The sequence below is a fragment of the Xiphophorus maculatus genome, chromosome 10, assembly GCF_002775205.1.
Source record: "Xiphophorus maculatus strain JP 163 A chromosome 10, X_maculatus-5.0-male, whole genome shotgun sequence".
Lineage (NCBI taxonomy): Eukaryota > Metazoa > Chordata > Actinopteri > Cyprinodontiformes > Poeciliidae > Xiphophorus > Xiphophorus maculatus.
The window spans coordinates 5,446,076-5,472,026 of NC_036452.1; the positions used below are offsets into that span (position 1 = coordinate 5,446,076).

The window sequence follows — 25,951 nt, forward strand, 5'->3', positions numbered from 1 at the left end:
TAACCTTCTCTCAAACAGATTTTCTACCAACATTGTGTATAGCTCTATCCAACTTCCCACGAGCTAAGAAGAAATAATACATGTGAGATAATTCAAGAAGAAAACGAGCTGAAGATGTTTAAGTTTTGTTTTCTCAAATCTATGATCTTTTTTGCCATTTAAAAAATCATCTAGATTTCTTCAAATTCTAAGCTTGTGTGAGGACTAAAAACATTTATATATGTTTTTTGTGTTTCAGGAACATTATTGGTGGAGAACATGCAGATCAATGGTGTGGCAGAGGGTCCACTTCGTACAATCTCTTTGTCTCTAAGAGACAACCACGACTACTGGGTGATTCTTGATCCTGCCAGGCAGTCTCTTTACCTGAACAGCACTGGACGAGTTCTTGATAGAGATGTAAGAAAGTTCAAGATTTCTATGTTTAATGTGCCTATGTGGCTGCTGTTTTCTTATTTTATTCAGTTTAACCAATTTTTTTCACAGGTTTTTGTCGACAGAATGTTTTCAAACCAGTGTTTTCTGGGGTTCAAATATTGGAGATTTTGCATGCTCTGAACCCTCAATTTTCTTCTGCAGATTGGATGCACCTGGTAAAAAATGGCTTCTGCTCTTTTTAAAAAAATCTTTTTTTGAGGGGGTAGAGCATATTTATAATCAGACAAAACTTTTTGAGTGCAAGAGCAGAGTTTGAAGCAAGAGCAGTAACACATCCAATACAAGAGGGGAATTCTAATCTTAGGCTGTCGAAGAAAATAACACCATAGCTTCTGCGGCTTTGTTTTGGAGCTGCTTTACTTCATCTGACACAGGGCACCGATAATCTGTGTATTGCTTAGTGAAGTTTCAAGACCACCAATGCACCCATGAGTGAATATACAGGCAAAACTCTAAATCTCAGATGGCTTTCAAAAAACACCACCCAAAACATATAGCAAAAAGCATTTGGAAATAATTTAAAAAAGCATGATAAAATTTTGAAAATTACTTTTTTTAATTGCTCCTTCAAGAGCCAAGATTCTAATCCCACTGTATAACAAAGAAAAGATAAAAAAAATTGCAGAGTGGAATTGCTGCCTAAGCAGTTTTTTTTTTTCAGAAATATGGGATCATAGTATCCATTGTCAAAAGCAGATGTGTCGTTGTGAAGGACAGAGATTACTTGGAGGCGGTAATATCTGCACAACATGCTGCCACCAGATATGAACTATCTGGTAGCAACATGTTTAAAGGCAAAATCTTGGTAAACATGTTTAGTTATATTCTACATTCAACGGAATATATGCATAGTAGCAAAGTCAGAATTTTTACCAACATTGAAGAAACCTTAAGGGAAGAAATTAGTGCTTGGTCAGTTATGTTTTTGGTCATGTTATTTCAAAGAGATATTTCACATATGTGTCTAATTCTGTAACAACCACAGCAGCAAGAAGTTAACTAGTGCTTCACTTATATAAGTAGACATTTCCTAGTTATTAATAAGTAGTTTTAGTCATTTCTAACTATGTGATTGTTCTCATGCCCATACAATTTCCACTTTGTCACCTACTTGATTAAGCATCAAAATGAAGTTAAGCAATTTATTGTCAGTTTGTAACTGGAAAGATTTCCACCCACTGTAGCTGCAAAGCTAACATAACTTTAAAAATATGCAGCTTTGCACACTGTTTTGTAGTTTTGACTCATCTCACAAGGAAATCAGTCCAGAACCTTTTTAGTTTGTTAGCCTCATCTCCTTAAACCTCCAATTTGCCGACATGTTCTCTTTAAGTTCTGAAAGGTTTAAAATCCTGTGAAACAAGTGATAGTTTTACTTTATTTTTGGCCTGTTCTTCTGTTAGAGAAATGACATAAATATGCTGCTTTTCATATAACTTGAGACTAATTCAGAAAAAAACACTTTTCAAATGAAACCTTGCTATTGAAAAAGAACTTTAACTCTTTTTTTTTACTTTTTTGTAAAATTTACAAACAATAGATTGTTGTTGGTTGACCGAAGGAGAAGTGAACATACAGTAGCTCAAATGTCTCTGAATGGAAGGTATAGAGAAAAAACTTAAAGGGTCTGAAAACTTTTTGTCTACAGTTGATCTTTGTGGCAGTGACACAAATTGAAATCATTCCAACTATTCAGCCTCTAACAATTTCACAGTAAATTGGCACCAGTACATTTATTGTATATCCTATAAAGAGAAATTTTGAAATGCATTTTTATGGCTGTCTTACTAACAACCAGTTTCCAATCTGACAAACTCAAACCTTTAGCTCCATCTTCTCTGAGAAGACATCCAATCTTCTGCCGCTTCTCCCTTATATTTATCAGCTGTATGAAAGTGCGACTGTGACTTGGCACAAATGAGAAACTTCTTGGCAAATAATTTTGATTCTCCACTTTGCAATAGTGTGTTATCTATATTTCTCCTTCTCCCTTTCAGCCACCGTCGTTTATTCACTCCATCGTGGTTCAGGTTCAGTGCACCAACGAGCTGATTGGAACAGTGATTTTACACGAGGTCCGCATTGTTGTCCGAGACCGCAATGACAACGCTCCACATTTCCAGCAGCCTCGATACTATGTCGCCATCAGTGAGGTAAAACTCGTTTGCAGGTTTTGCACACACAGATGACTTTTATATTTCTCAGATGTAGATTGTTTAAATTTAGCTTGGAGAAAACGCAGAAGGCTCTTCAAAACAAGGGACCTCAAAGTGTATTTTCCTTTACCTTTTCAACATTCATCTGTCAAGTCAGCAGTTTTCCAAATAAATGTGTAAATCACAACAAATATAAAGTTTTTTGTCCCAAGAAACTTTTTCAGAGATACTCAATTTTAGGTTTTTCTTTTCAATAAGAAAATACTCATTAAAATTACAATAAATGAAGGGTGGAAATACTTCACTCTATGTAATGAATCTATATAATACACAAGGTCACTTTCTGAAAAGTGGGCTTGCAGATGTGTTGTCCTCTTTTCATGTTTTTTTCAATTCAAATTTATTTCACACAATAAAGAATAAACAACAGCACAATAAACAATGTTACATGTTGCAAACAAAGCAACCATTGTTTTGTATGTAGGTTTTTTAGCTAAAAGTAATTGTTCATAATAGATGTCACATAAAGACATTAAAGAGACCTGGATAAATGAGTAATTTCCTACTTTTACAAGGAAAAAAAAGTATAATTTCTTTACTTATTACCATTATACACTACTCGTTGACTTATAATGTAAAATCCACCTATAACACAAAATTAGACAAAATGTTTAATTCCTTCTAATTCCTAATTCCATCTTCCTTTAAGACCAATATTTATAACATTTTGAAATGAAAGAAATCAGTGGTAGGAAATGCTGGCTTTTGGTTTGGTCTTTGACTTTCTATACCAAACTTTTTTTGTCAATTTCCTCCAAAGTTTTTGAGTCAATATTAAAGAAATTACATGATTTCGCTGCAACACATTTTAAGCACAAAAAGCTTTAAGCTTTTCTTTCCTCTTTTTTCTTTGTTTGCACTACTTGACGGAGAATAGAAACGTTTTAGACAGATGGAAAGAAATTGGTTTTTTTTGTGGCTTTCAGAATAATCTTCAACATGACAGTTTGTCCTCTAGCGTCATGGGAAGAGGAATTCAGCAAGAGGAAGTGTAAAGTTAAACTGGACGTGGATGCATGTAGGTTGCTGCCAGCACGATCCTAGGCGAACTAAGGCAAATATATCGTTATAAAGTCTTCCTCCGCCTGTCAAACTCAGTCTGTTCCCTCCACTTTTTTTCCCACATTCTCTGCTCCTTTTGCAGCATTCCTCTCCCTGCTATGCATCCTCCCTCATCACTCCTGCCTTCTCAGTGTTGCCCTTTTACTAACCTCTCCACCTTTTTTGAAAATGATTTTGAGGGCTATTATTTCTTCTCTCCGCCCACACCCCATCATACGCTTCCGAAAATTCCTATTACTGTTTTTAAAATTATTTCCTCCAATTTAGGAGCTGCATGGTCAGAATAATTGTTCCTGTGTTTAGCCCAGGTCATTTCAGACATTTTGATAGCAATAATTTTCCAAAAGTGGCTACTTTGATTTAAATATTAGCAGTAATGTAATAACCGGAGCACTTACTTATTTTTGACTCAGTGAGTGGTTGAATTAGTCCGACAGTCATAGCTTTGTTTGTTTCACTTTCACTACTGCCAGAACTAAAACTGCATAATAAAATTAAATCTAAGCTTATTTTTATCCAGCTAGTTTCTTTGCTCGGGTGTAGTAGAATTGAATGTAAATGTAACAATCATTTTGTCATATTTTATCACAAACGTTTCTTTTATTTTTATTCTTGATAAGGCAATCTAATTTTAGACAAGTTGAAGCTGGTAAGAAATCTGGTAATATAGTGAAACAAACACATACCATATCAATAACATGGATATAATGTTATAAAACTATAATACGAGTGAAAGGGTTAACTTAGATAACCAATAAAAGTGGGCTGAGATTTTTATTTTTTAGTTAGTCATTTACTGTTTATTTACTCAGACTTATGATTGCCAAATGTCACTAAGTGGTTCTATTCTGCCAATTAAATTTTGTACCAGTTTAGCACTGTACCAGACAGTTGCACCCAGTTTCCAATTTAATTATTCATACTGATTAATAGCTTGAGTTCAGTGGGGCTGTTGTGGATGATCAATCTGGACTCAAGCCTGGCCTGGAAACCCGTTAGGAGGTTAAACCAGCAAGGCGAAGAGAAGGAAAAACGGGTCTCAAAGGAAGGTAAATGGATAAATCTGTTCCTGATGAGCGAAAAACAGACTGAAGCTTGATTCTTGCCAGAAACGACTGATGATCGGAACCCCAGCAGGTGATTATATAATTGGAGTCAGGTGTAACGGCCCCAACAGGTTTGCCACGCCCTGCAGCAGAGACCTCCTGGTCAGGAGGGAAGTCTCACAAACACGCACACAACCTCCACAAGCCAGAATCCTGACAATATCATCTAAATCTAAGAAGAAAACTAAACACACCTGGACTCCATTTACCTTTAAATCACAATTAATTGCAATGTATGTTCTTTATTGTTATTCCCCTGGGCTCGGTACTTAACCCCAAGTTATCTACCAATCTGTGAACTTGTATACATGTGTGCGAATGGGTCAAAGTGGCCTCAGCGTAAAGTACTTTGAGTAATTCCTATGATTAGGAAAGCGCAAAATAAATTCAGTTCATTTTGCAACAATCTCGAGGACACAGTTTAAGTTTAATCTGAAAGGCTTCCTTCTTATCTTATCCTGGTGGTTAATGTCATAAGAAGGCAGTGGAACCAGGATTTAAAGTTGCTTCATTATTTAAAGGCTGCAAAGTGACGCTACGAGAACCACTGTTAAATCAGGGAGAAGAGATAACTTAACAATCTAGAGCCTTTTTTTTTCCTGGTTAACATGTTCTGTAAAAGTAAAATATATGAATACACATAAATGTTCAGTAGAAATGTTCCAAATCATTCTTTTATTTCAATATGATGAACCCCTACTACCTACTAATATTAAGCAATATTTGCTTTTCCTAAAAAGATAGCTAGTTTTCTAAACATTTTTTTTTTTTACTAAGATCACTCAATAACTGTTAATTAATTAATTAATTTATTTTTTTTACCCCTCCAGTGGGTCTTTTTGTGGGCTCTAGTGTCCCTTAAATGATAGTGGGCTAACAGGAAACGGGGAAGACATGCGGCAAATGTCGTTGGGTCCAGGAGTCGAACCCGCGACGGCCGCGTCGAGGACTCAAGGCCTCCGAATACGGGTCGCGCTAACCGCTACGCCACCACGGCACGCCCCAATAACTGTTAATTTAATAAGGATTTCTTACATTAACTAATTAAAAGTAAAGTACTTTTGGTGGGAAAGCTCCTCTGAGTCCTGAGAGGAGCTTTCCCACCATACCATCTCTTTGTGAAACAGCCAAGAATATATGATGGTATCATTTTTAAACAGTTTGGCATCTTTAGATTAGCACTACTATGGTTAATACTATTGATTTAACAGTAACTGTAGTAGTTACTTTTATTGTAAGATGTCTACCAATCATCAAAATCGTCCAGCTGGTTGAAAATATTTCAAAAACGTACATCTTGTTTTGAAGATAGAAGTAAAAAGCAGAACCAAGTTAGCCTTCTGGTGGTCGTCTAAAGCTCTAAATTGTTTTAATCCTTTAATATAGGAAAAGAATAAATCTGTACATCTGTTTTGAACATCAAAGCAGATGTTCAGCTTAATCTGTTTGGTTGTAATTTGAACACTGAATATAGCATTCTTGATTCCAAGAAACACAAAAAGCATGGGGACATCAAAAGTGACAGACATACTACAAACAGCTTATTGAACAATATATTTAATGAAATCTGCTTCATTTTCTCATACTGAAATCTGTGTAACCCACGACTACCAGTACCAGGCAGAATAAGAAACATGTGAAACCTGCTTTAGTTACTATTAAATGTTGCCACAACTGATGTCTATTTAGATAATCTGGATACCTTGATAGATTTGTCTGTGACAATTGAACCTAGTGAAATATTTTTTTACATAAATGCCGTCTACATGCCCAAAATCTCTTATGTGAGTTGATGACGTACAAATTGTCCTACCAAATCATTTCCAGATAGTCTATGTTTCTCTCAAGCATTCATTTTGGAAGTAAAGTTTGTTCTGCAATCGATAGAGACATGCATGCTAACTAGAATTAAATAATTCAAGCATTTAGCTGGTGGTTTTACTAGTGATAAAGCTGAATGTCAGTAGTTATAAAGCTGAATGTCAGTCATTGATTCGACTGAAAGAAAGAAGATGAATGTAATTTCATTTGAAATAAATCTCTTTTAAATTTATGACCTGAGATCAACTTTGTTGTGATTAGGCTCTACAAATCTGAATCTGATAGAAATATGTTGTCACAAATGTTTGCACATACAGAAATCTGTTTTGGCATCTGGTGTCAACACAGAAATACACTAGACAAAATATGAATTTACAACAGACATTTTGGAGACTGTATCTTTATGTCCAACCAGAGGCCAAACAAATCCCTGTATGCAAAAGCATATGTAGCAGTAAATTTCCTCCTGATCTGAGAATACAAGAAGAAACATTTCCAGGTCTTTATGCAGATATAGGCCATGGGAATGAAAGGATAACTAAGGTAATCTTCCCCACTCTTCCCACCAAAAAAGTAGAAAAGACCCTCGCAATACATATATCAGTTCACCTCAATACCATCTGCACTACTGGAATATTGTTTTTAATTGCAGAACATATTTAAGGGTGCATATCTGTACAGCCAAGTGTTCTCTGAGTTTAAATGTCTTTAAGTAGTGCTGAACTGGAAAAAATAAAAATAAAGTGAATGGATGTCCTAAATGTTGATGAGTTTGGACAAAGGTTCCTAGCACAGTAAAAAGTATTGAGGGGTTGGCATTTTTTGCACTACCATTCTCAAAAATACATGTGTTTCTTTGTATAATGATTTATTTTTGCTGAAAATATGCCCAAAAAGCTGTCTAGCTGTGTTTTGTGGGAACATAAAAAGAATAATGTTAATATGCACAAAACAATCTGGTTCTGTAACAATTTCTGATGCCGAAGCAGCACAGCTCTGCTTCTAATGTTGATTTCTGCTTTAGCTCAGAGATGTGCCTCACTTGCACGTTAAGCAGTCGAGCTGTGAGCATACTTGCAGGCATGAACAATCCATCCTGTTATCCTTTAAAACAAACATTAAGTAGAAAGGACAAAGACTTGAGTTGACTCAGAGCTGCTCTGACAGGAAAAGGCAGTGTTGTGTGCCTAACTGACTGGCTAATGGCTAATTTCCAGTAATTGTGCTTAAAATCACTTCATTAAATCCTTTTTTATGAACAATAAAGGACAATGATGATTTTTAACCCTTTGCTGTTAGATTTCTAGCTATAGTTTTGGAGCATGATTTACGTACTACCATGGCAGACAGCGATGCAGTCTAGTTACAATAGCATGTGTCAATAAAACATAATGAATTAAAAATACAAAAATATACCACAAAACATTATTTTTTCTTATTAAAAGCTGACAATTTTTAACCTTATCTCACATATTAACCCAAATTAACACTAATTACAAAATACAGTTTGAGTCGCCTGGAGTTTGCTGCTCACTTTGCTCAGTAAGTTCAGTTTCGCTGTTTGGTGTTTCATGCACCCTATCACGTGTCCCGAGGAGAGCAAAAACATCATGTTAATTACTCGTGGTCTGTTTCCAAAAATGTAAAAAAATAATTTCCAGTATCCTTGGTGTCATTCTCTTCTTTACTTTCTATTTAGCCAAACTCTATTCGGTGCCGTGTGTGAAGCTGAGTTATCTTCCTCTTACGAATCCCCCATTGTTGGCCGTAGGCATGTGTTCAGCTATTTTGTGTTCCCAGTCATATGTTTATTTATTTTTCTTTAATAAATAAAGAAAAATAATGCACTAGCTATTTAGCTACTGTCTAAGTCTTTTTATGTCCAACATATACAAGCTATAGTGGGTTAGGTAAGGACATTAAGAAGTTTCAGCATTCCACTCAACACGTTACCATTAAGACATTTAAAAATTCATTTTACAATACAAAACTTCAAAATTTGACAAACAATACTAATAGATCAAACTATTCGTACTGTTTGAAGATGCTTAAAATCAGCTGTCAGTGTAAACTAAATGGACCATTGAATATGTACACTCATAGGTTTGCATTTGGGAAGGCTGCAAAAAGCAGAATTTCACTCTCAGTACTCTCTCCTGTTGTGACTAAATTATTTAACAGAACAAACAAACTGCTTATGATAGTCAACACTTCAAGGTGAAGAAAAGTATAGATTGAAATTTACAATGAGAGCCTGAATAAACCTGCCTTTTTGTTTACGGTCATCGATACTTGTGTTTAGCGAGTGCTGGTTGTGCAAACATTATTTTTACTGTGGCTGTTCATTGATCATGCTACATGCTTAGGTCATCCTAAATCAATGGATGATAGTTTGCAGATGAGCTATGAACAACAAAAAATTATTTTTAAATATATCAGTCAATGCATTATTATTTTTTTAAAATGTGTCCTGAAGTTGATATTTATTATTAGTAACTCTCAGTTATAAGTCTCTCCTGAGAGTTTTCACTGTGTACCAAAGTGGATTTCTGTGTTCATGGATGCACTCCTGTTTCTCAATTATTTTGGTGTTAATGTGTTTACACATTTAAAAGTCTTAAAAGCTTCACCCACAACAAGGTTGACTGTATTTACAGCAAACCAGCATCATATTTTTCTCTAAATTGTGCTGAATTATTTGTTCATTAATTTTTCAAAATTCTACTCCATGAAAAGGCTCAATTTAATAAGCTGTGACCTCTGTCAGCACTTCATTTATCTTAGCAGTAATTAGTTTTAACAGTGACACAGTAAAACATTTGGATCTCAAATGTTCTCTTTTATCAGAGGGGGGCAGTGAAACCTTTCATTTGTTCACATTAGTGAGAGACTGCTGATGCTATGCATAGAAGGAACATTTTGAACACTTCCTGTGTTTCACTTATTTCAAGTGCAACTGAAAGAGACACAAATGACTCCCAACTGATCCTCCTTTTCAAGTCCGATTTATGCGTAATGAAAATAAAAATGCAAAGCACTTTCTCTTTGTTCTGTAGAAAACAGTGGGGGATTAACATCCCTTGTGGCCAAATGCTGGTGAATCTTATTTTGCTCTTCTTTCATCTGTGCCACATGAAAACAATAGATGTTTGTATGACACTGTCAGAAATGATTTAATCACTGTGATTTGAAAGTTTTGACATCATATGGAAACACTGCTGCTGCTGTTTTTTTTTTTCAGCTAACCCCTGTAGGAACAACAATCTTCTCTGGTTTCTCTGGGAATAATGGTGCAACAGACATTGACGACGGACCCAACGGGCAGATAGAGTACACCATCCAGTACAACCCAAAAGATCCGGTGAGTTCTGATCTTTTGCTGTCAACATCTATGCAATCAAATTCTAAACATGTTTTGTTGGCTGGTTTAAGAATATTTGATTTTCATACAAATGTAATCATGTTAGCAAAGACTGGAAAACAGTTTCACTAAAAGGGTCAAAAGTTCACGTAGTCTTACAAGCTGTAATGTTTCAGTTTTTATGTTTGTAATTTGCGTTCATTGAAATGGAAATTTTGCTGAATGAAAATTCAAAAAGAATATTTTATTCACAAAAGCCTCAGTGGCATTATGTGTTAGCCCTGCCTCAAAATGTTAATGACTCTATTTCAGCGGATATAAATAACGCTGTCATTCTTATTGATTTAGACGTGAAAATGTTTGTCGTACCTGAGAACAAAATCATTGCTTTTGTTGTTTTTTTAAACTATGTGTAACGCCAAATAAATACTTTCAGAACAATTTCACAGTCAATGATATTGCTTCTAGTAACACTGCAGCTAAATTGGGTATCAAGTGTCTCAGAGAGCACAAAACATCCCAGAAGTACTTGTAGAATCCCCTAAACAGGCTCCAACCAAAGGATCAAGTTGCCATCAGTGCAAAACTTGTTCAGGTATGACAGCGCAGGGAGGTCTTGACTTTAAAACAGTGGCTTAGGTCTAAGAAGTCACTTCTTATGAGGAAAATTCTCCAGAGAATACAAGGACTACCAGCAAACTGGTCTAGAGAGAACTGGGGGGTATTCCCTGAAGTTCTCTTTGGGTTGCTTGGAACATCTAAAAAAAGAACTGTCTTTGTAAGAAGAAATGGATGCTGGCATGAGTCCTGAGACATGCTGAGAGTGAAACATCTTGACTCCATTCATGTTTGGGGTTCTTTCTCAACCTTAAGAGCGGGCTCATTCAAGTTTTACCTGAAAACACTGGAATGTATAAAAAGGAAATCCAAACATACCCCAGGAACAACAATCCAAGAGTAATCCTGTGTGGAACAAAGTCTTTTCCAGTAAGACAGGGCAGCGTGTCAAAGGGTTAGAGTGATGACAGAATGACTCGGTGAACAAAATATTTGAATTTCACGTCATGGCCAACTTCTCAGATCTTGTTCCCTTTGATAGATTATTCTATTGACTCTTTATGCACTCTTAATGTATTTTCCATTAATATCACTAGAAACATATAAAATATTTGTAGAACAATTGAGCTTAAGTAAATTATAAAATAACAAGAGATATGTGTTTCTCAGAACTTATCTATTTAACTGTACTTTGTTTAAAATGCAATGTTTTTGATAGTTCATCCAAGTCCTTCATGTCTGTAATGTCCTCCTGGATACTATAAATCTCTCAAGATGTGTTTACATCATTGTTGCTTTTGTTTTTTTGTTTTAATGTTGCTATTTACTCTGCCATGGACCAGTGAACTGCCCATAGTGTGCTGCTCAGTGTTTAAATACAATCCAGTGTACCTGTAAGCCCTTACAGGTGTGGATTATGGAAAACTGAGTTTAGTGGTCTGTTTTACCAAAAACCATAAACAATGTTCTGAATGAGTTTGATGTGGTTCTGTGCATTAATGTGTTTTAGGTTTCTTAATGTGTTCTGATTTAAAAAGTTGATATTACTGCAGTTTATCTGGTGTGTTGTTATGAAATACTAAATAATTGCATTTGAAGTAGTTGTTCACCCAGGAAAGCAAAACTTTTACTTGAATTCAGAATACAATTGAAGCTGCATTTATTGTTTTAATTCCCCCCCCCCTCGTATTAATGACCATATTCACGAAATTAGATTTTAAGCCCATTCTCTCTTTTTATTCTACATCAGATTTGTGCTTCTCTATGCAATCGAAACAGCTTTAACTGAAGATTCCATTTGATTTATTGTTGTTATATTTCTCTTTTTGCTCTGCTGGTTCTGAACCCACATAAATTATTCCTTCTTCCGCTGAACAACTCATTTGCATTGTATTGAAATCATAAAATACGCCTTGCTGTTACACTTGTGTAACTATCTTCCACGTGTATTACATGTCTTAGCTTGTCTTTATTTTGTTAAATCTTAAGAGTAGACTTTGTGTGTGACTCATTGAGTTTGCTTTTGCCTCATGTCTGTATGTTCTCCAGACTGCCAACAGAACCTTTGACATCCCCCTGACTTTGTTTGGCTCCGTAGTTCTAAGGGAACGGCTCAACTACGAGGAGATAACACGATACTTGGTCATTATACAGGCAAATGTAAGTGGTTGTTTCTTTATTTGAATTTGTTGTTAATTTCATGAGTTTTCATGCTGAAATATTTTTAGACGTCTTTTAATGAAACAAAAAGATTATTTAAAAAAAAGCTGTTACTCAGTATTTCCTTTATAGAAAATATCTGGAGAAAAAAAACATTGTATATGAGAAAAAAAACATGTTTTTTTTCTCATATACAATGTATATGACTTTGCAAACTATTATATTTCTGATATTAATGTTCCACAGCCTTTGTAGTGGTTAGTCAGCCTAAGGGAATCTGCAAGAGCATCCCTAATTATCACTAATGTATTTGCCAATCTAATTGTTCGCCTTTTATTTCCCTGCACTCTTATGTTTTATTAATTAGCTCACTATAATATATTTATTTTGTCAGACCAGTAAGCACATTGTCTATAGAAGTTAAAGTGATCTAAGCTGAACCATGGCTGAAATGATTCTCATCAGCTGCAGTCAGGGTTTTGTTGTAATGTGAGAACCATGCTCATAAAAGACTTCTCAGAGTTACTTCATGTATTCATGTCCCAGATCCCAGTTACCACAAAAGCATTATTAAAAGTCAACAGTACACTGAAATATTAATGTGTTTCTGACTTCTGGAAAGGCTGACACATTCAGTGTTTATCTGAAGAGGATATTAGGAGGTCTAGAGAAGCTGAAAATTGGTGGATTATACATTCTTAGCAGGCCATGGAGACTGCATGAAGCTAGGCAAAACCTATTAAACAAGGCTGACCTTTTCAGCTGAACACTGATAGAACCAGTCTATAATTAGACTTACTGTGTTGATGACTGGCAATCTTATCTTTCCATATTACTTCGACATTATACTGAAGACATTGTGATTTTATCCACCTAATGTTATACAGCACTTTGCAGAGTTAATGAGAGCCCTGAACCTTCTTGATGTTTTGTCACAGTACAATGATAAGTTTCTCTGTATTTTATTGGGATTTTAGACTGACTTGAAGATGATCAATCACCACAAAGGGGCACCTAGATGTGAAGAAATAAAGACAATTTAAATAGTCCACTTATACGTACAATCGTATCTCAGTATAAATCCAGATCTTTTATGAAGGTGTCAAAGGTTTTCTAGAGAAAATTGGAGAACAAAAAACCTCAGGAAGGTCAAGGAGTACAGCAAAACAAGGAAGCTCGAAGAAAATATCCCAATCTCTAAACATTTCAATGAGTTCTGTATGACACAGAATCAGCGAGTAGGGCCAACCTGGGCCATACTGCATTAAACAGTCACCATTTTACTCAATAAAATAAATAAACCATAAACATCTTCAAAGTTTGAGACAATATTGACTATTTTAAAGGTAGCACTAATCATGGATTAATTTGAAGCTTTCTGAACTGTTGGCAAAATGAGATAATTTATATTCTTATATGCAATTACAGAAAGATCTTGTGTCGGCCTCTTAAGAGTACACTTGTAAAGGTCATGTTAAGGATTTCAGTACTCCACCTACGTAGAAGTGGTAGTTGTTAATTGATCCAAAAGCTCTATCAAGGGAATTTTAGGAAGCTCTGATAACAGGAACTTGTTTCTAAAGGTCAATTTGTATGTGTTGATGTGCAATACACAAAGCATGTTTTACCTCCAAACAGTGACCAAGTTGCCAAGATTCAAGTTAAATCTTTGTCTTATTCGAGATGCTGTGGTGTAGTACAAGTTTCGCATACGTTTCCTCATTATTACTATAAAAGCACATTGCAAGTTGTTGTGGAACATGGATTCAGTAGAAAGACGATGAGATCTGTGTTTCTTGACAACGACCTTGTATTCCTTCCAAACTGGCTGCATATTTCATGAGGACCTCACAAAAATCCTCCTATTTTAGCCTAAAGTCTCCTTAAGGTCACCTCTGAGGAAAAACTAATACAGTGAGAGAAGATTCATTCTTTATTTTTGGTGTAGCAGTTGCACATTTTTCACACCTTTGTACAATCCTATTTTTATTGAATATGTGATGTACTGCCATGTTCGCTTGTTTTTCTTTCAGTTCCTTGACAAACCAAACCTTTAGAGTAAGATGGTTTTTCTGGATCAAGACAAGCATATTGGAAATATAAATAATTAATCAACTGAAAACTGTTTTCAGTTCTGTTCTTGGTGTAGGAAACATGATAGTTGCAAGCAGGAAAAAGCTCCTCAGGGGTTTGGTATGTCTGAAAAAAAATTAAGCTGTGTTTGAAAATCATTAAAGTATTAAACTGATTTAATATTTTTAGATCCCTGAAAATTGGATTTAAATTTCGGTCTTTTCCAGCAAATATGTTATAATAAAAAAAATAACATCAGGGTGTGCAACTTACAATTTTATCAGAAGAAATGTGAGATTTTGTTGAATTTTAGCTGTGTCGTTGTTGTTGTTGTTTTCACAGTGGCTGGTTGTAATAAACATTTTACACGGTGCATGAAATAAAAATTGGGATTTAGGCAAAATCTGGTCCTTTATTTATAAACAAAATATTTCTGATTTCCTATTCAATGGGATGTGACTATTAAAAGGGTGGTAACATTAGTATACAGTACTAGGGCAAAATAAATTTGAATTCCACATTGCTTATCTTTTGAAGAGGAATGCTTTTTCCACTTAATGCACGTCAGCTTATGCATTTAATGCACAGAGACACGTCAGAGAGATCGAATAGATTTCTGGATGCTGGCCTTGGATGTTTTTGTTAGAAGTGTTGAACCTCCTGAGTAGAATAAGTTTGATAGATAGTTTGTCTTGGAGCGTAAGCCGCTGATCAGACTCTGCCAGTTCTTGTTGTTTGATATATTATTAATAGGGTGCTGCTCTCTGACCCCAGTTTAATGCAGCTGATGTGCTTTGCCCTTAATTTGATTGGGTTATTCTTTATCTAAATCATTTAACCTGCTGCTTGAGTGTTTCTTAGTCCTGGTTGCTACTATTCCATAACATTTGCTTCAGATTTCATAAACTGTCTCATTTCTATGCAGGACCGGGCACCTTCACCAAGTGACCGTCGAACTGCCACCACCACACTGACCGTGGATGTGCTGGATGGAGATGACTTGGGTCCCATGTTCCTACCTTGTACACTTGTGGGAAACACTCGTGACTGTAGTCCCATCACGTATTTGGCCAGTGTTCTGGAGCTGACAGAGCCTGTAAGTGTTATGCACATACATTATTCACTGAATTTTGCTGTTGTTGTTGCGCAACACCCCCCCCCTCCTTTCTGTCTCTACTCTCACACTCTCTGCTTCCTCTTCTGAGAGGGGAGATGTGCTACCAGCTCTCCTTCTAACGGGTTAATTGAGTTTCCTAAATCTGCTGGGATTTACCCTGTCCAGAACTGAAGTAAACTCTGTTTAAGCTGGTTTCGAGAAACGATTCGCCTGGTTTCTGACGGCCAACATCCAGGTGTCCCACCCTTCTTCCCCCTGTGAATTAGCCAGACTGAGCTGCCTACAGCCAACTAGTTTCACAGAGCACACCTGTTAACGGTCGCTCGTTCTCTATTTTACAACTTGCATTTGTTATTGAACCAGGTAGGTTTTAGTGACTCGGGCGAGTCCCAAGGATGACGTTTTAAATTTGGGCTACCAGCAACCTAAAAACATTTTAAACTTTTTCCTCTCCAGAATCAAACATCAGAGCTATTTTACAACCATCAAAGAACTTTAAGGTGACTCATTAACTGAATGTCCACAACATCTTTTAGATTTTCTTTATGCTAAATATTTTATTAGTAAGGCAGTTTTGCAAGGGTCAGTACAGCTTAATTCAGTAGCAGAAATAATCAAATAAGTAAAATCAATCATCTAGTCTATCTTTCCCTACTGCTGACACTGAGAACTAAAAAAGGAACCTTTGAGAGAGACGGACGGAGCCTGGCGCCTCGAACCCCAGACCTGGCACGACGACGAAGAAGGTGCTGCAGCAGGAGGAAGACGCCGATCGATGAAGGCCAGGATCTCCGCAGGTCTGATGATGAAGAAGGTGTTGCAGCAGGAGGAAGACGCCGATCGATGAAGGCCAGGATCTCCGCAGGTCTGATGATGAAGAAGGTGTTGCAGCAGGAGGAAGATGTTGATCGGCGAAGGCAGGAATCTCTGTAGGTCTGATGAGCTTCTTCTCCGCATGGATGGTGAGGTCACACAGGACTTGGTGCTGGCAGGAAGAAAGGCACCAGTTCTTCTTCTTTGTCTTTGTCTTTGCCTTTGTCTTCATCTTTGTCTTTGGGGTCTGAACCCAGCCGATGAGAGAAGTGCGATTTGAAGCCACAGGTTGTGGGGCTGACGGGTTGGTCCCCATGGCCGGACAGTCTTCGCCTCCGTGGCCCCGGCTCTTCTTCAGCTGCAGAGTTCTTTGTCCATCTCTTGGCTCGAAGCTGCCCGGAGGATCCAACGAACGGTTCCTCTTTTGCACTCACCTTTTATAGGGTTTCTTTGGCTAGCACTGTTGCTGGGCTTGTTTCATTGGCTGACTGCTCAGACAGATGATCTCATATCCATCACTGTCTTACAGACATTATGTCCTGATGTCTGTGCTAATGTCTCAGAGTTGCTCAACCTCCTGTCCATTGCCTGCACAACCTTTCACCTACTCTCTAAATAAGGCGTTGATCATCTCTGCTCTCCTGTTAGTTCCTTGCCTTTCACCTTTCACCTACTCTCTACCTCCAACATATCAGTGATGTTTAATTGCAGTTACACCTTCTACACCATTTCAAGTTCAATGTCAAAATCACATTTATATCACATTTATTTTCTTTAGCTTCTCTGATTTAGCATTCATTTATAATTTTATAACCATAACTTATATCACATTTATTTTCTTCAGCTTCTCTGATTTATCATTCATTTATGATTTTATAACCATAACTTATTAATTATACTTATTATAATCCTAATGTGAGTTATTACAGATGTTTTTCTGAAAAGAAACCAAGAATAATACATGATTCTAATTATTTGATGCCAAAGTTACAGTTACTTGTTTTTCTTGTAAGTGTTCCCACAAATGTTCGTGTAAATATTATTACAAGTAAACCAATATTAATATAAGTATTTTACTTTGAATCTTATCAAATTACTCAAAATGTTTTAGATTTCATTCTTTAAAACTTTCATGCTTTAAAATAAGGAATAGTCTCAGCTATTTTTATAAATCTGCAGGCTGGAACTTACTTCCTCTTTTTCCAGGAAACCTGCTTTTCTTGCTTCATGACTCTCTCTGACTGACTATGATTTCTTATGATTAAATAGAGAAAAGTAGAATTAAAGCAAAGTTTGCATGAGACAAAAACAACACACACAACCAGATTTATTTTATTGACACTTAAGTCTACGGTTGGGCCTAGATATCACTTGAGTGATTCATTTTAAAGATAACTTTATTTATTATTACTGTTAAACTAACTTTATTGACACTTAAGTCTACTGTTGGGCCTTGATGTCACTTGAGTGATTCATTTTAAAGATAACTTTATTTATTATTACTGTTAAACTAAAATCTCCAGCATGGGGAAGTGGGATGAGCTCGGATTTTCTTGACAGTGTGGACAGCGTGTAACCAGGGTCACTGCTGCCGTGCCCACTGCATTCACTGGACAATATTTTTGAGTTGCATTTAACAGGCTTGTTTGCACTTCTTCTAGTTATTGAATATTAATAGGCAACTTTTGAAGTCATGCCTATTGATTTTATTCACAGTATCTCTGGGCCTCTCTATAATAATAATATGGTGCACACATTTACTGAGCATGTGACTGGAGTTGCCTGATTATCAGCTTAAATTAAATGTCTTTAAAATGTGCTCATCCTGTTAAAAAAAAGACAAAAATTGAGTAAAAGTCTTTTTTTTTCATTTAAATCTTACATTACATTTGTCAAGTTACCTGAAGGATTATCTTTCAGATTTACAGGGGTACGATGCTAGATTTAAATGTTATATCATCGTATTATGCAATTTGTCTTTTAAAATGATTTTAGAATAACATTTTTTAGGGCGTCATGGTGTTGGGGGCCAATAAGACAGAAACATTTCATTTTCTACTATCCCCAGATCGAGGTAATTAACTACAAATTGAGTGTAAAGTTATCCAGCTCTATTTCTATAATCCAGACACTATCACCTCTGATATCTGCTTTTGAAATCTCTGTGGGCTTAATCCAGCTCAAACATTTGCTTTAAGTCTGTCAGGAAGAGTAAAGTGTAAAACCTTTGTTTACTCACTTTGACATTTAAGTGAAGTATAATACCACTATTGGCAGCAGCATAATGAGAAAATGTGTTTTCCATTTAGACTTGAATTAAACGGACCTCTTTTCCAGCAAAATGTAACAGTTTTATTTTTTTTTAGTTGAAAGTAGCAGTATGTGAGGCCCTCTTTTGTAGCCACATAAAAAATTATAATAATTATTATTCATAAAAACAGAATTTGTTAGTGCATTTGGGTGAAGTCTCCTTTCAGTATGAAACCTCCGGCTTACAATTATTCCAGATATTGCAGCTTTATACTTGACAGGTGTGGAGTAATGCATCCCTTTTTCTGATGAGGCAAGTTTTTAAAAAATTCTTTAAGAAATATTAAGAATTGTCTTGTTTTTTTTTTTTTGACAAATAGACTTAAGGCTCACAGCTCATACACTAACACCTTAGCTACATTATTTCTCCAGACATGTAGTATTATTAATTTTTACTTTTGCTTAAATTAAAAAATCAACATGGCCTGGGATTCCGAGCAAAAACATTGTAGCAGCTGTTGTCACTTAGCATAAATTGATTTCACAATCAAATATTTTTACTGTCTAATTATCAGTTTGGCAATTCATTCATCAATCTGCAATAAATCATTTATCTTTGCATGGAACAATCAATTGTACATGTGTAACAGACCAGAGGTTCATGTTGCTTCTCAGTGCTGTGATGTTTTGTATTTTCCATCATCCATAGCCATTATTTATCAATAACCTCACTAATGCATGTACTTGTTTACTTGAACAATGAGGAATAAACAACAGAAATAAACATAAAGTTAATGATGGAGAAGGATCCACTGCTGATGAAACAATAAAGGAAAGTTCATCAATCTGAATGTTCAATGGATGTTTTATCAGCCTTCATTAGACTTTTGCGAACATTTTTATCAGCAGAGTTGCACCTATTATTTAGGTTTTTGTGTTAACAAAGACAGGTTGGAAGTTTTTTCTTTGACATTCATGCTCGTTCAAATCCAGATCAGGAAAGTAACCCAGAATCCTCCTTCCTCATGTACATGGAAAGGTCACTTGCTTTCTGGGTCCCAGCAACAAACAGGACAGCAGTCCAGCTTTTTATCCTTTTCTCTCTGTCAAAGGAGTTTTGACCTGCAGTTCTTATGACATGCCTGATTTGTTCTGAGCAATGAGAGGAGGCAACAGTTGTTTCTCCAGCAGACCAGGATATTAGGTTGGAAATTAATCTTTTGGATTACGGTCAGGATACTGCCTCAATATGACGTCTACTGGATTAATATGTTACTTTCATGAACACAGTTTCTTTGTAGATTCTAAGATGGTGGGTGTTCTGCAGACAAGAAACCAGAAGCCTCATGTATAAAAGAGTGCGCAGTTTTTACACTAGAACATGGCGTATGGACAAATTTAGAAAAGTTCGGCGCACAAAAAAATTTGGATGTATAAAGCCATACGTATGTACATACCTGCACATCTTTCTTTTATACATTCCAATTTGCGGAAAATAGAGTGCAGCTGGCATACATTTTCACGGAAGTTAAAAGTTTGCACAACTTTCATGCCACGTTCATTTTTGTACATGTCGACTTGTGCGTAAAATATGGCGCCTCACATTTTTTGTGTTTATGCACGTTTTATAAATAAGGCCCCAGATATTATTAAAAAAGTTAAAAAAAAAATCATTTACATGAACAGCTGATCAGAGAAGGGATTTAACGTGTTAATTAAAGCACTGCTTCACACATAAAACATGTCCTGTGTTCTAATTGTTCAGATGTGGCATTAAAGTATCTGGCTTTTAAAGCCTAGAACTTCCTGCCACATTTGAGGTTTTGTATGAATTAAGAATGGGCAGAAGTTGTAGCGTCGAACCAGGAGGCCTTGAAGATGGTTCTGGGAAAGTATGTTCAATCCTTGAATGACCAGAAAGGGATATGTTCTCAAAAAATCCTCCAAGGTTATTGAACTAATCAAAACAAAACCTCACAATACCAAGAACTGAACTAAATACCATTTGAAAGGCAAAAATGGGATGCCTACTTCAGCGTCCTTAGCCACCTGCTCTGAAAGGTTCAACATTATTTCATCTTTCACTCCACACCTTCAAGGCTAATTTATTGAAAGTAATGCACACTGGAACATGATAGTGCTTCTTGAGTCTCACTTCCACTACACCACCAATCTTGTAAAAATTTAATATCATGATATTTTGTGGCACGAAATCTTGTTACACCCCTACATAGGAGAAAAGATTTCGAGAAACATTTTTTTGGACAAACTGCCAAAATGTATCTCTGTGATTTCTAACAGATGGCAGCGTAAGTCCCTTGTGTAATAACAAGTGTTACAAGACTGAGTCTGGCACTCTGTGTTTTTTATTTATGCTTACACAGCTATGTGTGCAGTGCTTTTGTATCTCTGTCTCTGACATTTAGCTGATGCTGTTATCCAGAGCAACTAGCAGTACCACTTTATAAATGAAACAAAGTTGCTGCAGGGAAAAATCCTCAACTCTGACAAGTCAGCAGAGCATTCATCCCTTACTACACACACTCACCCACGCCTACACAAGCATGATTGTGGTGAGCCAGCAGTGCATTCATGCCTTAACACCCCATTCCACCTACACAGAGGGACAAAATTGTGTCGAGCCACTAAGAAGGGAGGCCTAACTGAAGGTTGTCCACATCATCTCTTTATTTTTGGCAAGATCTTTGCCACACATCCACACACACACATATGCGTAATATCGCTCCAAGACATACTGGAGAACTACTTCCATGCTTTTTTTTTTGTGGTGTTGTTGTTGATCAGTATATTAACTCAGCCAGTCATATTCCTACATCAAGTCATTTAACACTTGCGATCAAGAAGTAAACATGCACAAACATAGACCAATTTGAAGATGTTAGAGGTCAAAAAGGGATAAAATCAAAGTTGTAAGCCATCACATAAAAACTAAGCAGCAAATATGTCTCTCTATCTAAGACTGTGGTGGGTTACAGTTTAAATAACCCCAAATACAGTAGTGACCCAAAATGTTTTATATACATAAAGATGTGCAAACGTATGCAGCCAGGATATTTTCTCCAACAAACATGATTGCTCTTCTGTTGAATTGTTTAGAATATACTTTACTTTTGGTGGAAAAAGTCTGAATAATTTATCAGGTTCTTTATGTGTCTCATATGTACACAGCACAGTTGTGTACACTTTTGAGATCCAATAATACCCACCAATAAAGAGGCTGCAACCATATTACTTTTGCTTGATAGCAACACTAAGAAAAGTCAATGTCTTACTTTACCACTGAATGAGTTATGGGTCAGCAAACTCTACTTTTATTTTTTCTGCTAACAGCTAAAATCTTTACTTAACCCTCATGTGTGTTTTATAGTTGCCAAAGAGACTGAAAGTAAAACAAGAAAGTTCTTATTTTGCTCTAGTCGGTTCTTTTATACTTTAAATTATCTATCAGAAAATATCTATATCATATTGGCCCCTTATGATTAAATTATCCTTTCGTGTCTGCTGTAGAAAATCATCATTTTCTTTTGGCTTGTTAATAAAATTAAACACTCTTCACTCTGTCAAACATTTACATGGCCAGACATTAAGTTTCTGCAAAATGTAAATTTAATGATGATTTGAAACTTTGATGTATCTCAGAAATTAATTTAACTAGCTTTAAATGTCTAAAAGCAGAAAAATACTTTTGTGTGTGTTCATGGTCTCAAAACTAGCAATGTGCTTTATCATTATCAACTGCTTACAAAAAACAAACGACTTTAGTTTCTACTTAGTTTTTGTTTGAACAAATTGACATTTCCTAGATATGGACATAGTTTTATTCAAGAAGAACCAATGACTAAAATTAACATATTTTCCATTGCTTGCCTGGTAAAAACTGTAGAGTTTAAATATTTTTCTTGTTCTAAAATATAATTCTGATATATTCAGTCTCTATGTCATCCAACAGCATGCGCTTTAACACACTTTTCTTAATTTATTCTAAAAAGAATCTTAGAAATGTGTTTCAAAGTATAAATGGCAGTAACATCATATTTCTTAGTTTTTCTGTTGGATTCAAAACTGCTACTACATAGTCAAGAAACCTGTGTCATTTCTGTTATGTTTTTAGTCTGTAAGGTAAAGAAAAATCTACAACTGAATTGACAGGTCAGACCTAAGGATAGGCAAAGTCTGGACAAAGTCAAAGTCTGGACAAAGTCTCTTTGATTCATCTCTAATTTTAAATGTTTCAAATGTTCATTGAAACTTGATCAGATTTAGAAAACTCCCCAGTCCTGTGCAGAAGTTTGTAATATAAATGTAAAATTTGTATTTTTTATCTTTCAAAAAGAAACAAGCATGTTTCATAAGATTCACAAAAACATTCAAACTCTCCAATACTTTTTTCCCCAAGTCATTGTGATATGACAAACATTACATTTGTACCTGAATCCTGAATTTGCTTAAAGGCTGAAAAGTTATATCCACCTCAACATTTGCTTCTACATCTTTGCTTTGTCTCTTAAAAGGCTTGTGGAAGTTTTCAGCCAGACTCCCACAATCCTTTTCTTCTGGGCACTTTTCCATAATAGCCATTTTTAAGATACACAACTAATAGTTGTTAAACCAGCACCAAAGTTGGGAATATTTGCAGCTCACTCAGAATGCTCATCTTGCATTTTTGGCTAGAACCTAAATGTTCTAAACCATGTTTTCCAGTCCAAGCCTTGCCTTTTTTGTGTCTTTTGTTGCTATTAGAACTGTTTCTCTTCAAAGTCATTTAGCTGGCACCTTTTACTGAGCAAACGGAGAGTCCAATGAATCAGAAAAGTATATTATTTAGGTCACAGGAACACAGAGACAGGGTGCCCACTATTTCCCATAGTAAAAGAAAGATAGGAGCGGTGAAGTGAGGAAAGTAATGAGAGGAGGGAGAGTCAAGGAACTGTGAAACTTTGAGTACCAATCAGGCTGATAAGAAGTGACAACCTCAGAGCCTCTGAGCTAAGATAACTGCAGTATGCTCTCTGTGTCTTTCCCTATCACAGCCATACACGCGCACTCATATACACAACAAGATGTTGGCCCTTTGTGTCAAAGAGCCCACTGTCAGTGGGTGTTGCGCATGCGCTTCCAAAACACTGCTGCCTTTGCAGCTCAGAAAAGTGCAATCTGTCAGGAAAGTAAAAAAAAAAACAACAAACATTTGTTTGATCGGTACTGTAAACAGCTAATCCAAGACCAATTATTTAATTTGTCATGACATCATCCCAGCAATTGATTGGTTTGAAATTGAACAAAGCAGAGCAATGACTTCAGCACTGCATTTTAACTTCAGTTTGAAGCTATTTCTTATACACTGCTGCACTACTGCAGTGTACGGCCTCATGTAAATGCCCATCTGTTATTCTATTATGTGGATTGGAAGATGGTTCATCTTTGTCCCACTACTCATGCTGCGAGGTATTACTTGGTTCCTGACAGAAGACCTTATCTGACCACTAAAAGCCAGAAAGGTTTGTTCCCTCCTTCTATTGATCTCCTGACTTTTCGCAGGTTCAGCCACCCTTGTCCCCCAGGCATCACTGTTTATGAAAAAATAAAAATAAATAAAAAAAAGCAGTCCTGCTTAGTGGTAATGTCATTCATGCCGGCCTAATACTTGTTGCTGTTAGTCTTCCTGCTGATTCCGAGTGTTTGCTTACTTGATTCTGTCAGCATGTCTCTGGCAGAAAGCTTTGGAATCGCAGCGTGTTTGGAGCTTTACAGCATTACCCTCCCAGCTTGCTGTTTCTACCTGCTTTGGATCTACATTTTCATCTCTTTGTCCTGTGATTTCAGATATATCGGGCTGTGATTGAATGGTATTGTGCTGCAGCATGATGCCACAACCGCCTGCTGCTCTCTGTCTCCCTGTCTCTGGCAGAAAAGCCCCATGACTGTATCGTAATAGCATGAAAGTTGTAAAAATAGCCTTATCTCAAACATCTCGAACGTAAGCAATCAAAATCTTGACATGTTATTGTAGCCTCACAGAATGATTAATATGTCAAGTGTTCTTTTAAATATTTTTGTAAAATATGCAAAAACACACATGCACTCAGTGCATGTTGTTGATCACTGTAGCGCTAATCTTTTTGGACTCTATGTGCAGAGCTGAAAATGATTTGTCTTTGATTTGCGCTCAAAACTGTGAAAACCTTCAAATCACAATTGCACCTCATTTTGTTGCAAGTCAACACAATGTAGAGCATGAACAACATTTTTACTGCACTACATGTTGGTGACAGCATCACTTTGTACAAGATCTTTTCTTCAGTATAAACAGGGAAGCTGGTTGAAGCTGATTGGAAAATAAATTGGGTTAAATACATGACAATCCTGGGAGAGTTTCAACAGAAGCCCCAGTCAAAGTCCAGACCTAAATCCAACCGAGACTGACTTAATTTCTAAAGAACAGTGGGCAACATGTTAGGCTCAAGATAGATATTGCAGAAGGTGCCACAGTAACAGCAAATACAAGGTCAAATACAAACACAGAACACTGTTATATTTGTTTATACTTTAGTACATTTTGAAAATCATGTTTGTTTTATTTCTATTCACAATTATGCAACACTTTGTGTTGGTCTGTCACTTTAAAATCTCAATACACAAAACATGAAAAAGATCTGTGGATGTGAACATTTTTGCAAGGTTGTGAGCTTCTCCCACAAACTACTTCCTCATATACCTATAACATTTAAGATATTGAAAAATGCATAGCTGCACCTTTTTAATGTTTCACACTAACACCTAAATCTCTGGTTGTCTTAAAATGCAGAAACAGCAAAAACTTTGATCAACAAATAACTTTGTAATCTAACTTACTCAGCAATACAGCTGCATTGACTACTGATAACAAAGCTGCACTTTTTCTCCAGGAACATCCACAGTTTAATGAGTCTTCTCACACCTCCTAAAGTAGCAGCTTCTGTATATCTAGGCTCAACATAACAACTGCCTAAATGCGTGCATGGGAATGGAGTCTTTTGTAAACTTGTTGGATGAGGGCCCTATTTAGTCAACCCTGACTCACATAGTTCAGTCCTTTTTTATTGTGGAACCGATATGTTAATCATCTACAAAAAAACAACATATTTTTTTCCAGTTGGAGACTTGATAGTTCCTTATGAGGTTAACTAACCCGCAGCCTCCCAAAACACATTGGTAACACATTATTCTACTGTTTTTCCTCCAAACAGTGTATAGTACATGCACCAATTTTTGTAATCAAAACAATGTGTCATGGGTACAACCAGTTTGCCTGCTAGCTATGTTAATTTTCACACTGTCCAACATGATGTATTTTGAAAACAAAATGTTAGCATGCAATTTTGCAAATAGTGTTCTGACAAAATTTAAGTAATTGCTTGAATAAAGCTCTTCAAATATATGTATTAGCAGTGATTCCGTTTTGAATTTTTTAATTTTG

The 25,951-nt window shown here is 36.1% G+C and overlaps 1 protein-coding gene across 3 annotated transcripts in view; it reads left to right on the plus strand.

Moving 5' to 3' along the window:
- Positions 1 to 25,951, plus strand: part of LOC102228210 (protocadherin-15-like) — a 295,528-nt gene that overhangs the window by 137,438 nt on the left and 132,139 nt on the right. For all 3 annotated transcript variants that reach the window (XM_023340889.1, XM_023340890.1, XM_023340891.1), the window contains exons 10-14: positions 239 to 399; positions 2,436 to 2,591; positions 9,885 to 10,004; positions 12,111 to 12,221; positions 15,220 to 15,390. In XM_023340889.1, coding sequence (XP_023196657.1) covers positions 239 to 399; positions 2,436 to 2,591; positions 9,885 to 10,004; positions 12,111 to 12,221; positions 15,220 to 15,390 — 719 coding nt within the window. The remainder of the gene's footprint in view (positions 1 to 238; positions 400 to 2,435; positions 2,592 to 9,884; positions 10,005 to 12,110; positions 12,222 to 15,219; positions 15,391 to 25,951) is intronic.